The sequence below is a fragment of the Oncorhynchus kisutch genome, linkage group LG16 (genome assembly GCF_002021735.2).
Source record: "Oncorhynchus kisutch isolate 150728-3 linkage group LG16, Okis_V2, whole genome shotgun sequence".
In the NCBI taxonomy this organism is placed as follows: Eukaryota; Metazoa; Chordata; class Actinopteri; order Salmoniformes; family Salmonidae; genus Oncorhynchus; species Oncorhynchus kisutch.
The window spans coordinates 24,239,302-24,257,277 of record NC_034189.2 but is presented as its reverse complement, the minus strand read 5'-3'; the positions used below and the strand labels follow the sequence as shown (position 1 = coordinate 24,257,277).

Here is a 17,976-nt window from a genome sequence, read left to right as displayed (position 1 = left end):
AAACCCAACACGTCAGCGTAGACAAATATTATTGCGCCGATTGCGTAGCATAAAACTCTCTAGAAATGTATGCATTTCTGATCTGTCACGCAGGCAATCAACTGCTCATAATGTAAACTAGGCAGCATGAAACTAGGCAGTAGGCCTATCTAAACTTGATTTCGTTCTCCATTCAATAGGCAGTAGCAATTGGAATAGATCCACTATCAGGTGATCTAAAACGGCTTATCAACAATGTCTATGTAATTGAGACCAGGCCAATTGGATCATAACAGTCCCATCAGGGTAGTCCTACCAACTCCAGGTTAGGTGCAGAATGTATTTGATGTGTAAACATAAAGCGTCTCAATATACAATCAGCACTTGAATTCAATTGTTTGCATCTCTGCATATTTGTAGACTACATGTGACTGTATTGTGTTTATTCACTTGCTTGTGTTTTGTAGGCCTGCATATTCACAAGACAAGTTCCCAATCAATGCAATGTCTCTACTATGTTCTATTGCCAAGAGTTAGTCTCTCTATTATAGGCTATTATATTGTATTTTATTATATTGTATAGGTAGGCCTATTGCCAAACCGTACACTCAATATCCTGGGTACCTCACATGCACATACTCGAGAATTTTCCGCGGGCCACCACTTACTGACAACCCATTCATAGACGTTAACAACCTTTAGCGCCTATTGACAATGGGCCTATCTTCTGCCTGGGGGAGTTTGTTAAGAGCCCCAACGCTCAGCGATAAATAATTTTCAAAAAACAGAAGGTTAAATTACTACACATATTAAGCCACATTTCCATGTTACAGAGCATTTCCATGTTATGGAAAACAGAGGTGGTACCTGTGCTAATGAGCTATATCTGCGTCTCCAAACACTTGTGTGTGGATGGAGTATTTGACTGTTTTGGCTGCCAGAGCCAATTCGCCTCTGAAAAGAGTAATGTTTTTGTCCCTCCTCTCGCATCGAACCAGGGAGCCTCTGCACACATCGACAACTGCCTCCCACGAAGCATCCTTGCCCATCGCTCCACAAAACCCCAGCTCTTGCAGAGCAAGGGAAACAACTACTTCAAGGTCTCATAGCGAGTGACGTCACCGAATGAAACGCTATTAGCGCGCACCCCGCTAACTAGCTAGCCATTTCACACCGATTAAAATAGCATGTAAGGTCCTTGGACTACAAGGAGCAAAGTTAGGTTCCAATAGTCCATTATTTGTCTAGTCATCAGATATTATTTTTATATTTACAATACAAGTAATCAACTGATTTATAGGGATACACAATAAAAAATGTGGCCTAAATCCCTTTCAACCAATAGGCCAACACATACATATGACTAGAAAACAGCCAGCATAATCGATACATAAACTTAATTGAGATATCAAAGCTCATTATTATTGTAGCTACACTGTATGAGAAGTTCAACCCCGACGGTGGCCCCACACAAATGCAGCTACAAGACATTCCCAAGAGCGCACAACTAGATGAGCAGGCGGGGCAATGTGCAATGACGTTTCAGAGCGGGCTGGACGAGAGGGCTGGAATCGGGATAATTTGCAGATGATGGGAATTATACTGCACTGTGCTGCTCTTGGTTTCCTAGAGCCCTGTTGGTCCAACTCCGGACAATTTGATGATAGCGGTTTTGGTGGGAGCCTGTTGCGTGTGGCATGGGCACTGGGGATTATATCTGTGTAACGGTGCGCGGAGGCGCGCCCTGGGGCTTCAGTCTCTGCCAAGGAGAGGGGGATGCCTACCGACCTTTGCAGGTTTATCAGGTAGAAACATAATTAGTTAGAAGTATTTTTTTGTTAATTGTTTATGCTTTTGGCGTTGCAGTGTAGAACATATGTCAACGGAGCCTTCATCAAGATCATGATTTGTCGCATTGCAAGTTTGTTTTGTCTCGCGTTTATTTGTGGAATGTTTCTATTGAACCATGTAAAACGTGCATTTACATGTCATACAATGCGGCTTTAGGCCAACAAGTTTTTTTTCTCCTCATGTTCAGGAACAGTGGCGACTTGGAAATGAATCCATTAGCTACGCTGGACATGTAGGTTATTTGATGCGAAGTTGAGACAGGTATCCTAATGATGTTGATCTTTAGGGTTGATGTTGTGGCCTACATTTCATATGGTGAATTAATTGTTTTGAAACTACTTTATTTGGGCAAATGTTTTGAGTTTAGAGAGCGTGTGTTTGAGACGGGCAGAATTCCCCTTTTTTTCTGGTGTGTCGGAGATGGGGTTTTTTATGGTATGATTCCTGGGGACCCTTATATGGTCAGGGCTCGAGGACTGTGGCGTGCAGCGCGATCTATCAGTTATCACATCACAAGTGAAAATTTAATTAGGAAACTAAACATCCTCGAGCTGTGGAGACCGTGCCTTCAGGGGTCACGGAGTGATAAAAACCTAAACAAAACGGAAAAGATGGAAAGCTGTTGGATGGGAACTTTTATTTAGATACGTCTCAATCGAAAATGGTAGATTTGTTCAATCTTGTTTAATTGAAACCTATAGGCCAAATTGTGCAGCCAACCACATGTTGATTCATACGGTAGACCTATCCCATGCTGGTCTAATTTGTAGCCTATTACTTTCTACATGTTAGTAATTGTATCCAGCTGGAATAATGGTGCCTTTCCCAATGGCATAACTTTCTTGGTCACATATTCTTGGTCACATATTCTCCTCATGTTTAGGAACAGTGGCCACTTGGCTACACATTACTATGTACACTACTGTCTTAGAGAATGGACAGTGAGCCCATTTTGACAGAAATACTTACCAAAAGGCAATCCGCTCCTTCATTGGCCACACATGGAGCTACCTAAGAAGCATCACGTAAGGATAAACAGGCAGACCCTTAAAGCACAGGGATGCTTTATGTAGGAATGCCATCCAAAGACAGTTGATGGATCAGTATGACTAGGCTATGTCAAGTGCATTGTAAAGGAAGTGAAAATGATTATGCTTGTGAATGATGGTGTAGATGGGTACCCCATCAACCACATCCATCCCCCCAGCAAGGGGTCAAGGTGTAGCTTAGAGGGGGTCTAGGACTCTGCGGCATTGATTTGTTCTGGCCAGGAGAACAACTCGCAAGCAATGCTTTCCCCTGCACTAAAAGTTCTAATAGGCAGCCCAATAAAAAAGGCTGAACCAATAAATATTTTAATATCTCATCATGAAATACTAACTCTCAAATGGCCAAATAACTTAGGGTTCCTAAGCTTTGTGGGGGTACTCTCTCCTAATTGAAATTTTAAGTGGACCCACATCACTGACCCAAATCTCACTTGTAGCCATTTACTGGGTTATATGACTCTTTTAGTCATTACATCCTTTGTTTTAGGGAGAGCCTGGTTTTGCTTTGTGGAACTCCAGGGAATGACATTGGTAACATATGGACCAAACATATGGACTACATTTTTGAAGAATTCAACTATTTTAAAGGTCCTTTTTTGACAGGATTGATGATGTCACCAAGTACTAAGCACTAAGGGGTGGTTTCCCAGTCACATATTTCACCTAGTCCTGGACTAAAAAGCATGCTCAATGGAGAATCTTACTTTTTAATTCAAGGACTAGGCTTATTCTGTGTCCTGGAAATCGTCCCAAAGTGTGCCACAAGACTGTTAGCCCACTGAACTATTCAGGGAGCTAACACAAGTGTTCAGGTCTCAGGCAAATGTACTCATCATGAGAGTATAGTTTACTGAAGCCCCTCCATTTATCTACAGAAATGTACACTGTACAGCGTTTCATAGATGGCATAATTCCTTAAATAGAATGTTGTAAATACATTTTAAAAGAGCTGTCCACTTTATAGATATATAATGCTCCCTTTGAGCAGCAATATGATTTATTTAACCTCAAGTGAAACATTTCTTAATTTACTTATCAAATTTTTTTTTTTACAAAGACTGTTTGTTAATCATATGATACCATGTGAAAAGCATTTACATCAAGCCTGACCGAAATAGCCAAAACTGCTTCACTTGAACTGAAAACCCTCCGATCACTGTGCCTACAATGTTTGTATCAATGTTTTTTTCACGTAATTCCAATTAAATTACGTTGAACCAACATGGAATAGGTGTTGAATTGACATCTGTGCCCAGTGGGCAGTAACTGACCTGCCTCTCTAACCACAAGGCTACTGCCATTACTTTGTTAGACTTTGAAGCTAGAATGCTCATATAATAATTCAAATTTTCTCCTCCAGGTGTTGGAATGTTACACTCCCCAGGTCTTGTTTATGGAAATCTGTCATCAACTTGTCAACCATAGAGAGAGCGTAAATACATTCCTGTGACATCAAAAACGTGTGCCAAAAAATCCCCCCAATAGATGAAAATCAAACATTTAATGAACTCTGACATATATTTATAACATATAATATACATGTAACTGCCAAAATAAAGGAAACACCAACAAAGTGTCTTAAAGTGTTGGGCCACCGCAAGCCCTGTGGATGGGGGCATTTTCCTATCAGGATAGAAATTATTCACTCAGAATGGCTGTGTATTTATTTGTGTTTACCTTGAGTGGACCTAAACCATACCACAGGGGTATCCTATGAAGCAACCTAGATCTACTCAGGGTTTTCTAAAGCTAACCAGCTTCAGTTAGCTTCACTTTCCTAACTCAGGCTTCATTCATACTACGAGTATGGATTTTGCTTGTCCTCCTGCCGCTCGCTAACTCTAGCAGGCTTATTGTCACGCCCTGACCATAGTAAGCTGTTTATTCTCTATGTTGGTTGGGGTGTGATAGTGACTAGGGTGGGTCCTCTAGGTTTTTTGTATGTCTATGTTGGCCTGATATGGTTTCCAATCAGAGACAGCTGTTTATCGTTGTCTCTGATTGGGGATCATATTTAGGTAGCCATGTCCTCATTTGTGTTTGTGGGATCTTGTCTACAGTTAGTTGCCTGTGTGCACACCAGTAGCAGCACGTTTCGGTCAGTAGTTTGTTGTTTTTGTTCGGTGTTCATTAGATAAAAGATAATGTATGTGTACCACGCTGCACCTTGGTCCAATCCTTAGTACGATCGTGACACTTATAACTGCTTGTGCATGTTGCACGATACTAGTCGAACACTTCATTGAGACAATGCTGAAACATGACTCCATGAGCGAGTCAGTGCCACATTTTAATTTGTGCCGAAATGAAAATGAAATGTTATTTTGCAAATTCAGGCTATGGTGTTAAATAGGCTTTTAGAAGTGCCATCTTTATTTTATTACTTATCTTTAATGCTGTCTTTGGTGTGCTTATCAATGCACAAGCACATTTAAACACTCCTGATACAAGTGTTACATTTTGGTGTTATTTTTTAAGAAAAAAACAGTTTGATTAATAAAACATGTAATCAGTAATCTTCAACAAATGAAGGTGATGATGCCACAGGAGGCTGCTGAGGGTAGGACGCTAGTTAATAATGGCTGGAATGGAGCTAATGGAAACCATGTGTTTGTGTTGGATACCATTCCAATTTTTCAGTTCCAGCCATTACTATGAGCCCGTCCTCCCCAATTATGATGACACCAGCCACCTGTGGATGACGCAATCTTTTCAAGAGGGAGGGAATCGGATTTCATTGGTCCTCAGTCATTTCATTCTGGGTGAGTGGAGTTAGCCTGGCCTGGAGCAGCTTAGTTCTGAAGGATTTGTTGCCATAGAAATGTAGCTGGCTAGAAGGTGAGCCACCAAAGTTACCTCTAACTCCTCAAACCTGCTTTGTACGATACCCCTCAGTAAAATGCACCCCACACCATAAGAGGCACCGGAACCCTTATTTACTCGTGTTTCCTTTATTTTGGCATTTACCTCTATATAAAATATATTATAATAGTTTAATTCAGCCTTTTGACTTTGTCTGAATTTGTTCTACTGATTGAGGTCAATCCTAAACTATTAAATTATTGATTTACCCATATGCTCAGTGGCCTTTCAACAAAACAGCATTGCAGTGTAACACAAAGGTCAGAAGAATCTGATAGAAGTCAGGTTGGTATTCAAAGAGAGTGGGAGGAATCGCCTATCACCGAGCTTTAAGTGCCTGGCACTTGTTCAGTGTCATGGAGCATGATCAAAGGGAATATCTTTGTTTTTCTGGACAAACACTCAGTTACTATGCTACCGTAACTTCATTGCTTTTATAAACCTATGCTAGCCTCTGGGTATATGTGTTTCAGAGTGAGTTTTTGCAGTTTGGTCCTGTTCTATTTGAAATGTTAACGGAACATAAATACAGTACATACACAGATTTCTGGACATGCAACGTTGCACTGACATGTGGCTATTTAGAGAACGTTAGCTTTTTGTGTAATTCAATTTCATCTGTCATCCTTGATGTTGACATTCAATTGATTTAGTTAATTTATTTAGGGCAGAACAAGTTATATAGCTTTTGATTGACAGTATTACAATGCTGCTGTATCATATCATCCACGATAAGCCTCACTCGGCCACAGCCACTCCAGTAATGTCGACTATCCATTTTTAGACAAATAGTCTCGTTTTAAACCTTGTTCTTTTCAGAATTGGGGAGTGTGTTGACATTCCAAAAAAGACTGATGTAGAGAAACTTGGCTTAATTCACATCAGACAGCAACAATAGGCCTTTTTTAGGCAAGGCAGCTGTGAATGAGACCTTTCTAATGTAGCATAAGGAATAGGGGCAAATTGAATTAAATTAAAGTTGAATTACATTTGTAGGGAAGTGGAATGAAAACATGCACCACTCCTCAAGAAAAGGGCTTTGCGCATGACATCCTCATTGAACTCGTTTTTGGATTTGTCAAACAAATGAAGTTTGATTAAACTGAAGTATTTTAGGGTCAAGGGTGCTAAGTTCCAAAAGAGGGTCTTTCCAAAGTTTGAGCACATTGTTATATAAGCCCTGTGTTAATGTCTTCTTTGGCTTAACTGCCAAATATTTGCCTGTACCAGTGTGAAATGGCAATACGTCTCTTGCGAGTCTATGCCTCAGTCGAGGATATCTGAAGAGTGACCGTGGTAACAGCGAGTCATCTGGAAGACATAACTTTAAGCTTGTCTCGAGACTTTTTGAGGAGGGTTGGAGCAGAGAGTGGGGAGAAGAGCTGTCAGTAAAAGTTTTAAAAGCTAACATACCAAGATTGTGAGAAATACTCCACTAGCAGAGTTAGGGCTCTTTCATATCTGATAAATTGGAGTTATTCAAAGCTTCTGTTGGATTGTGTGAGCAGGGCTCCCTTTCTAAAGAGAAAGTGACTGTTGAATGTACTGACATGCAGTAGGCCCACAGTGCGAGGGGGTCTCGTAACACTCAAGAAGCTGTTGTCCATATATGGGAAGTTGTTTTTTAATCTGAGTTTTTGGGAGAACAAACTTGGTGAAGTCACAACCCACTTCATTTTTTAAAAGTGCAGAAACTCTTTGGCCTGACTGAAATGCAGCCACATTTATATAAGTAGGGGATATTTCTTTGTTGGTTTTATTCATGGTCTATTTTCATTTAATTTCCTTAACTGATTCACTGTAAAGACAATCCTACATTAATTACTTTGAATTTAGAAGTATTTTGTATCTGGAAATTGTATTATACTTGAACACATCGGTGTCTCCACATCCTGCCACACCGAATTTGTGAAACATGTTACGTCGATGCTGACTGACAACTTTTGACGTCGTAGTGCTGGCCTCTAGGCTTCCTAGTGTGGAGTTGTCCCCTCGTTGCTAACATATAGATTCATGAAGACGGAACAGTCCCTTTACAAGTCAGCATGTTGAATAAATGTTATTTGAACTTACTCTACCATTTGACCACTGTGTTCGTCCTTATGCCGTTGGAGAAAAATAGACAAAAACACCTACAGAAAAATAATATCTATTAGGCCTACTTACTTAAAACGCAGAGGTCTGTGCGTGGCTATCACAGTTTTTGTTCATCACTGGAGCTATGCATGAAAATACCCTCAAATGAAAGGTGACATTCTGTCTTGTTGCCTCATATGAAACATTTGATATCAAATCCAAAATGCTGGAGTATAGAGATACAGTGCCTTGCGAAAGTATTCGAACCCCTTGAACTTTGCGACCTTTTGCCACATTTCAGGCTTCAAACATAAAGATATAAAACTGTATTTTTTTGTGAAGAATCAACAACAAGTGGGACACAATCATGAAGTGGAACGACATTTATTGGATATTTCAAACCTTTTTAACAGATCAAAAACTGAAAAATTGGGCGTGCAAAATTATTCAGCCCCTTTACTTTCAGTGCAGCAAACTCTCTCCAGAAGTTCAGTGAGGATCTCTGAATGATCCAATGTTGACCTAAATGACTAATGATGATGAATACAATCCACCTGTGTGTAATCAAGTCTCCGTATAAATGCACCTGCACTGTGATAGTCTCAGAGGTCCGTTAAAAGCGCAGAGAGCATCATGAAGAACAAGGAACACACCAGGCAGGTCCGAGATACTGTTGTGAAGAAGTTTAAAGCCGGATTTGGATACAAAAAGATTTCCCAAGCTTTAAACATCCCAAGGAGCACTGTGCAAGCGATAATATTGAAATGGAAGGAGTATCAGACCACTGCAAATCTACCAAGACCTGGCCGTCCCTCTAAACTTTCAGCTCATACAAGGAGAAGACTGATCAGAGATGTAGCCAAGAGGCCCATGATCACTCTGGATGAACTGCAGAGATCTACAGCTGAGGTGGGAGACTCTGTCCATAGGACAACAATCAGTCGTATATTGCACAAATCTGGCCTTTATGGAAGAGTGGCAAGAAGAAAGCCATTTCTTAAAGATATCCATAAAAAGTGTTGTTTAAAGTTTGCCACAAGCCACCTGGGAGACACACCAAACATGTGGAAGAAGGTGCTCTGGTCAGATGAAACCAAAATTGAACTTTTTGGCAACAATGCAAAACGTTATGTTTGGCGTAAAAGCAACATAGCTCATCACTCTGAACACCCCATCCCCACTGTCAAACATGGTGGTGGCAGCATCATGGTTTGGGCCTGCTTTTCTTCAGCAGGGACAGGGAAGATGAATAAAATTGATGGGAAGATGGATGGAGCCAAATACAGGACCATTCTGGAAGAAAACCTGATGGAGTCTGCAAAAGACCTGAGACTGGGACGGAGATTTGTCTTCCAACAAGACAATGATCCAAAACATAAAGCAAAATCTACAATGGAATGGTTAAAAAATAAACATATCCAGGTGTTAGAATGGCCAAGTCAAAGTCCAGACCTGAATCCAATCGAGAATCTGTGGAAAGAACTGAAAACTGCTGTTCACAAATGCTCTCCATCCAACCTCACTGAGCTCGAGCTGTTTTGCAAGGAGGAATGGGAAAAAATGTCAGTCTCTCGATGTGCAAAACTGATAGAGACATACCCCAAGCGACTTACAGCTGTAATCGCAGCAAAGTATTAACTTAAGGGGGCTGAATAATTTTGCACGCCCAATTTTTCAGTTTTTGATTTGTTAAAAAAGTTTGAAATATCCAATAAATGTCATTCCACTTCATGATTGTGTCCCACTTGTTGTTGATTCTTCACAAAAAATACAGTTTTATATCTTTATGTTTAAAGCCTGAAATGTGGCAAAAGGTCGCAAAGTTCAAGGGGGCCGAATACCTTCGCAAGGCACTGTAAATGTAACATTTTGCTTCACCGTCCAAATACATATGGAGGGGACTGTAACTCCAAAGGAAAGGCCTACCTCTGATAAAAGCATAAAGAGACCAAACTAGTACTTTCAGGTTCAGTCTAGCTACTGAATTAATCATACAATGAAACATTACAACACTTGCACCACACCAAACTCACTTTCATTCCACATGGATGTTGCGGTTTCCCTTTCCCTATCTCTCATGGTCATAGTCCTAAAGAGTAACATTCACTGTGCTTGAAACACATGGTTGATTAATCAATTACTGTCAGGTGGCATTTCCTGCCACAGTGCAGGGGGTTGTGACAAACGGAGTCCTTTGATTTCTACAGCCCCTTGAAATGGTATCAGTTTCCAGACAGACAGACAGACATGGGAAAATGCATGAGATGAAGAACTCCCTGGGAATTCATTCATGAAGGCTACTTTCTGGCCTTGGCTAGTATGGATTGCTATGACAATATAAATAATATAGTTGGGATTCAAATACAGCTCTTTTGAAAGCACTAGTGATGCTATTCCAACATGATTAAATCCTATGAGATAAGAACTGTAAGTTAACCTGATTCTGTGTCCATACTGAATCCAGAAATCCTGAAAGTTACCCTCAAGTTACCGTCCTACGTAGTGTACACAGATGGCAGTAAGTGAATGAATAGGGTTATTTGGGCCGTCCAATTACCGAGATACAGTATGCCACTGCGTATCAAGTCAATCCCGTCGTCCAAAGACCAGAGTAAATGTTTTCTTAATATAAAGACCTTCTGACTCCCTTTATGTAAATGTCAATGTTAAAGGGGCAATCTGCAGTTTCTACATCCATATTTGGATGTATAAATTAATGCTATGTACTCATTGATTCTTGAAGAATATAACTTGTATGTGAGCTTAGTTCAACTGTCGTACCCCATCAGAACTGAAAATATACAATTGTTTTACTCCATGTTTGTAAACAAAGTAAACGTAAACTAACACTGTACAGCCTAAAAACATTGTTAAAACTATATTTTGGATATCATGGATGGCCAATCCTGGCATCCATAGCTCTGACTTTGAATTTGAGGCGCATGGAAGTAATTTCAGAAGAGGGCAGTCATTCCCCATATTTTGTGGAATATCGCCCCTGGATCAGAGCCGTTTTCCCCTTCTTTTGACAGGTCTTCTAGACTAAAAAGCATGCTCAGTAGAGAATCTCTTTGAAACATCCTATTAGTCCAGGACTTGTCCTAATCTGTGTCCAGGAAACCTGCCCTGAGAGTATAGAGGCCTTTTGTTACTTGTGCATTAGTCCTAATGGTAGACCACATGAGCTTGATAAAGACGCTGTACTATCAAATACACTTTTCTCAAGCATTCCCTGCAGTCGCAGAGTTGTTACAGAGAGAGACAAATGGCTCGGTCCATTCATTTGTGGTGACTGCGGGAGTTCACTGTGGTGGTCAATCAGTGCCTTATTGATTACATGAATCTATACAGCAGAACCCACTTCCATAGTTACCTGTAAGACAGATGGAATGTGTTTGCCTGAGATTTAAAAACATCCTTACTTAAAGCTGCATGGAGTAGGAACTGCCTGAAGCTATGTGTTCAATGCACAATGTATTTCCTGTGGTTTTGTGTTGTGTTTAAGACACTAAAAATGGTGTTGGAAAATTGGGAGAGGAGCAGTCAAGCAGGCCGTGAGCATAGATCGTCTCATTTTAGCCCTACAGCTGGCAATATAAAATGTGTTACTGTTAAAATCTTTATGTATGGTAAATGCCACATTGTAACTATACAAGATTGTGTTGAACACTGCCCTCTTTTATGCTGCTGCTACTCTCTGTTTATCATATATGCATAGTCACTTTAACCATATCTACATGTACATACTACCTCAATCAGCCTGACTAACCGGTGTCTGTATGTAGCCTCGCTACTGTATGTAGCCTCTCTACTGTATATAGCCTCGCTACTGTATATAGCCTCTCTACTGTATATAGCCTCTCTACTGTATGTAGCCTCTCTACTGTTATAGCCTCTCTACTGTATATAGCCTCTCTACTGTATGTAGCCTCTCTACTGTTATAGCCTCTCTACTGTATGTAGCCTCTCTACTGTATGTAGCCTCTCTACTGTATGTAGCCTCTCTACTGTATGTAGCCTCTCTACTGTTATAGCCTCTCTACTGTATATAGCCTCTACTGTATATAGCCTCTCTACTGTATGTAGCCTCTCTACTGTATATAGCCGCTCTACTGTATGTAGCCTCTCTACTGTATGTAGCCTCTCTACTGTATATAGCCTCGCTACTGTATGTAGCCTCTCTACTGTTATAGCCTCTCTACTGTATATAGCCTCTCTACTGTATATAGCCTCTCTACTGTTATAGCCTCTCTACTGTATGTAGCCTCTCTACTGTATGTAGCCTCTCTACTGTATATAGCCTCTCTACTGTTGTAGCCTCTCTACTGTTATAGCCTCTCTACTGTTATAGCCTCTCTACTGTTATAGCCTCTCTACTGTTATAGCCTCGCTACTGTTATAGCCTCTCTACTGTATATAGCCTCTCTACTGTATGTAGCCTCTCTACTGTTATAGCCTCTCTACTGTTATAGCCTCTCTACTGTTTCTCACTGTCTTTTTACTGTTGTCTTATTTCTTTACTTACCTATTGTCCACCTAATACCTTTTTTGCACTATTGGTTAGAGCCTGTAAGTAAGCATTTCACTGTAAGGTCTACACCCGTTGTATTCGGCGCACGTGACAAATAAACTTTGATTTGATTTGTAATCTGAATGACAGATTCAAACCTCTTATGAACACTCTTATGAACACTCTTATGAACACTAATAAGCGAGTGTTTCCTATGTTGATCTTTCTATACCAAGAGCAAAAAAAGAAATAACAATTGCAGAGGAACATATAGCGTACCCTGAGGAACATTTTATAAGCAATCTATGGCTGATATTTAACAGTGGCAAAGCAGTCCTGTCCAGAACATTGTTTGACATCTGTGTCTATCACTGTGGCTTAGGAGGGGAAAGAAATGAAAGGTTTCCCCTCCTTTTTTGGAGGAGGGAGGGAGGAATGGTGCTGTGGTGGTCCAGACAGACTTTCCTCCCACAGAGAGTCCAAACACAGGCTCACAGGAGGCCTCCATATAGGGCCCTGTTTGCACACAGACTGCTCCTAAAACCCAGGCTGGAGTCACACTGTTTTATCAGATGGTTACCAGCTCATAAAAGAAACCCATAAAACATATCTGTATATATATAGCAAGGTCTTGTTTTTATCACAGATTGTCAGGTAGTGGCCTTTTCGTAGTGGCCTTTTCACTTTTTGGCTTTATGCTCTGAAATGTTTGATAATGTGATGTACTGTAAATTGTACCTTTGTAGGAGTAGAAGTATATTACTATTATGGTACGATATACATATATATATCATGTTGATACTATTTTGGACAGACTGGGAACTCTGGTTTGACTCTGACAGAGGCAGGTGGCTAGGATGTAGATCAACATAATGTAGGCAAGGCACCACAATAAATTCTGGGCTACAGTTGTAAGCAGAATGAGTGACAGCTAGGAGAAACAGCCTAGCTAGCAAATTTGGTTCCTTGGAAGTTGTGGGAATGTATGTTTTTGGTTTCACATTGGTTGTGGGAACAAAACCATACGTTTCCTGATGTTTTTTTAAAAACATTCTGAGAACAGAAGTGAACATTTAGCCTATTCTGGGAACATTTATTTTTAGGTTGCAGGGAGGTTCTGAGAATGTTTTACCTCGGTTCTTTTGAAGTTTACCTGAGAGGTTTTATTAACTCTCTTAGAACGGAAATTCGAGGTTATTTTGAGGTTTTTGAATAACTTCCTTAAAACATTCACTAAATGTTTCAATAAGCCTTAATAACACAGCTAGCATATTTGGGGTTAACCTTTTTGAACTCCAAGCACAGATAAGACACATGGAAATGTATGTCCTTAAGCATTAATCATGCAAACACATATGTTTTTTTGTGACACGGCATCAGTGAAATTAAAACCTGTAATCTTCTGTTCTCTATCCGCGGAATTAGTGCACTAGCCACCTGCCTCCGTCACCAGGATGGAGCTAGCATGCCATGTTTTTTACAGATAAAAAGCTGTTCATTTTATTCTATTCAAACAGACCTCAGTTTAAAAGAAACAAGCACTCGTTAAGATCAGATGTGGCCAATTAGTGGGCACGGCAAACACACCTGAACACACTTAACAAGATAGAGGATAGAGAGAGTTTTGTTGATGCTGAGAATGGAATGTATATGTTTGTATATTCTCTGAACGTAACAAAAGTTTCTTATGTTTTGTTATGGAAAGCTTTCTTAACATTCCCTGAACAATTTGAGAACATGACTTTTAATAGAACCACGAGGAAACCTGTAGGAAACAATATGCTGAAGTACTGAAATTCCCACAAAAGAATATTGTTTCTTAATGTTCTTGGAACAATTTAAGAACATGCCTTTAAATAAAATCATGAGGAAACCATAGGAAATGTAATGCTGAAGTACTGAAATTCCCACAGAAGAACATTGTTTCTTAACGTTCTTGGAACAATTTAAGAACATTACTTTAAATAGAACCATTATACATGTATATAGTCTAGCTATTGTTATTTTATTGCTGCTCTTTAATTACTTGTTACTTTTATTTCTTATCCATATTTTTGAAAACTGCATTGTTGGTTAAGGGCTCGTAAGTAAGCATTTAATTTCACAACAATACCTGTTGTATTCGGCGCATGTGACGAATAACATTTGATTTGATTTGAGGAAACTTGTTGGAAATGTTATCCTGATGTAGTGAAATTCCTACAGAAGAACATTGTTTCTTAACATTCTTTGAACTATTTGAGAACATTCCCAATGTCAAACCAGTAAGAGAACATCCCAAAATTACCAAAATGTAAATTAAATGTAACTAAATCAGCAAAAAAAGTAACTTCCCTTTTTCAGGACCCTGTCTTTCAAAGATAATTCGTAAATATCCAAATAACTTCACAGATCTTTACTGTAAAGGGTTTAAACACTGTTTCCCATGCTTGTTCAATGAACTGTAAATAATTAATGAACATGCACCTGTGGAACGGTCGTTAAGACACTAACAGCTTACAGATGGTAGGCAATTAAGGTCACAGTTATGAAAACGTAGGACACTAAAGAGGCCTTTCTACTGACTCTGAAAAACACCAAAAGAAAGATTCCCAGAGTCCCTGCTCATCTGCGTGAACGTGCCTTAGGCATGCTGCAAGGAGACATGAGGACTGCAGATGTGGCCAAGGCAATAAATTGCAATGTCTGTACTGTGAGACCTCTAAGATAGCGCTACTGGGAGACAGGATGGACAGCTGATCGTCCTCGCAGTGGCAGACCACGTGTGACAACACCTGCACAGGATTGGTACATCCGAACATCACACCTGCGGGACAGGTACAGGATGGCAACAACAACTGCCCGAGTTACACCAAGAATGCACAATCCCTCCATCAGTGCTCAGACTGTTCGCAATAGGCTGAGAGAGGTTGGACTGAGGGCTTGTAGGCCTGTTGTAAGGCAGGTCCTCACCAGACATCACCGGCAACAACATTGCTTATGGGCACAAGCCCACCGTCGCTTACCAGACAGGACTGGCAAAAAGTGCCCTTCACTGACGAGTCATGGTTTTGTCTCACCAGGAGTGATGGTCGGATTCGCATTTATTGTTGAAGGAATGAGCATTACACCGAGGCCTGTACTCTGGAGCGGGTCCGTCATGGTCTGGGGCGGTGTGTCACAGCATCATCGGACTGAGCTTGAAGGCATTGGAGGCAATCTCAACGCTGTGCATTCCAGGGAAGACATCCTCCTCCTGCATGTGGTACCCTTCCTGCAGGCTCATCCTGACATGACCCTCCAGCATGACAATGCCACCGACCATACTGCTCGTGCTGTGCTTGATTTCCTGCAAGACAGGAATGTCAGTGTTCTGCCATGGCCAGCGAAGAGCCCAGATCTCAATCCCATTGAGCACGTCTGGGACCTGTTGGATTGAAGGGTGAGGGCTAGGGCCATTCCCCCCAGAAATGTCCAGGAACTTGCAGGTCCCTTGGTGGAAGAGTGGGGTAACATCTCACAGCAAGAACTGGCAAATCTGGTGCAGTCCATGAGGAGGAGATGTACTGCAGTACTTAATGCAGCTGGTGGCCACTCCAGATACTGACTGTTAAGTCAAGTTTTGAGGGAGGGAGCGTGCAATTGGCGTACTGACTACAGGAATGTCCACCAGAGCTGTTGCCAGATCCGTTTTTGTTAATTTCACTTCCATAAGCTGCCCCCAACGTCATTTTAGAGAATTTGACCTCACATCCGGCCTCACAACCGCAGACCACGTGTAACCTCTCCAGCCCAAGACCACCACATCCGGCTTCTTCACCTGCGGGATCATTTGAGACCAGCCACCAAGACAGCTGATGAAACTGAGGAGTATTTCTGTCTGTAATAAAGCCCTTTTTTGGGGAAAAACTTATTCTGATTGGCTGGGCCTGGCTCCCAAGTGGGTGCCCTCCCAGGTCCACCCACAGCTGCGCCCCTGCCCAGTCATGCGAAATCCATATTCGGGACTAATGAATTTATTTCAATTGACTGATATGAACTGTAACTCAGTAAACTCGTTGAAATTGTTACATGTTACGTTTATATTTTTGTTCAGTATAAATTGCGGCCGCAAATCCACGATAGAAATATAAAGAATATAAACTCCGGTAATATGGATAGCCTAACTACTGAACGGTTTGGAACCTGTATGAAATCAATGAGCGAGTTCAGTTTCTATAGACCGGTGCCCCGGTGGATGGAGAATTTTTTTTAGGATCAATGGAATTTTCGAAAATTAGCAAACCCTGCACACCTGGGGCGCCAGGCCATGCTAAACGAATTTGCCTAAAACGTTAGTGGTCAAAATCATTCATCTTGCGGCGACGGGAGGAGCTTTATGGTCATATTTTTTTTAATGCAAACTAGCTAAAAAATCTATTATCAAATGGATCAAGATAATTAGCTGGTAAAAAGGGGAGGTGCAAAAACGTTAGTTTGCATCCGCTATTTGAATTTGCTCCATGGTAAGGCATTCAAGGGTAGGGTCGTCACTATTTAACACAGACGAAACGTCATATACCCCGTCTATTTCTAAAATTGTTCTTCTTAAAACCAGATTTGAAACCTAACTCCCACCTTAACCCTTACCACACTGCCAACCTTAAATTAAGACAAAAAAGCTCATTTTTGTTTTCATTCATTTGTATGATATAGCACATTTGGACTTGTTGGCTTTTTTTATCTAGTGGAAATCCAACTGTAGGCTAAAGAGAAAAGCTGTTGGGCTCTCTGACTCACGAATAGGAAGAACTTTGCTGTAGGTGTTTCTGATTAATAAACATTGCCATGCTGGTGGGTGGTAACATTTAAATAAAACCCAGCTCTGAAACGAAACGTAGGCTGAAAATAATTTGCATGTCATATCATAGGAAAAGACACATAAGACTCACAGAAACATCCAAAGTCACACATTCGAATTTGTCACTTCAAGCCAAAAATATATCATACTTCGACTAAAACTTGATTTATTGACTTACATCGTTGTGCAACATCATGGGTAAACTCTGACCTTCCAAAAAGTGGATTTCTACTTATGTGGGCGTTTAAAGGCCCAGTGCAGTCCAAAACGTTATACAAATATATATATATATTTATATATTTATAACTCCATCCCACCAAAATAGGATGAAATTGCAAACTTATAGTATATATATATATATATATATATATATATATATATATATATATATATATATATTGCCACACTATAAGTTTGGAATAATTCTGTGAAATTATGAAAATTATGATAATGCCCTTTTAGTGTACGAACCGTTTGAAAAGACACCCTGCAATTTCATCCTATTTTGGTGGGATGGAGTTTTGGCCTGCCTCACCAGGTAGCAAATTAGTTAATAGACCAACAAGAAAGTTCCAAACCTCTCTGCCAATAAAAGATAGCTTCCCCCTCCCCACTCAGACCACTCCTAGACAGTCTGAGGAAAATTCTTGCTTGGGAAATAGCTATTTTCTAAGAAGCTTTTTTTTCCTAAACAATTTATTGCATTTTAATTAAACAACAGTAAGGTACTGAATTGTTACCCATAAATGATTTGATATTGAAATAAAAACAGCTGCACCTTAACAGCTTGGACCTTTACCTTTAATCAATAGCCAATTATTAATTTTTTA

At 40.4% G+C, this 17,976-nt stretch overlaps 1 protein-coding gene across 1 annotated transcript in view; it reads left to right on the top strand.

The window, feature by feature from the left end:
- The first annotated feature begins 1,656 nt into the window (after nt 1–1,656).
- Nucleotides 1,657–17,976, top strand: part of LOC109906511 (synaptopodin-2) — a 60,719-nt gene continuing 44,399 nt past the window's right edge. Inside the window, exon 1 of the mRNA XM_020504234.2 lies at nt 1,657–1,784. Within this exon, the coding sequence (XP_020359823.2) occupies nt 1,677–1,784 (108 nt within the window). The 5' untranslated portion in view covers nt 1,657–1,676. The remainder of the gene's footprint in view (nt 1,785–17,976) is intronic.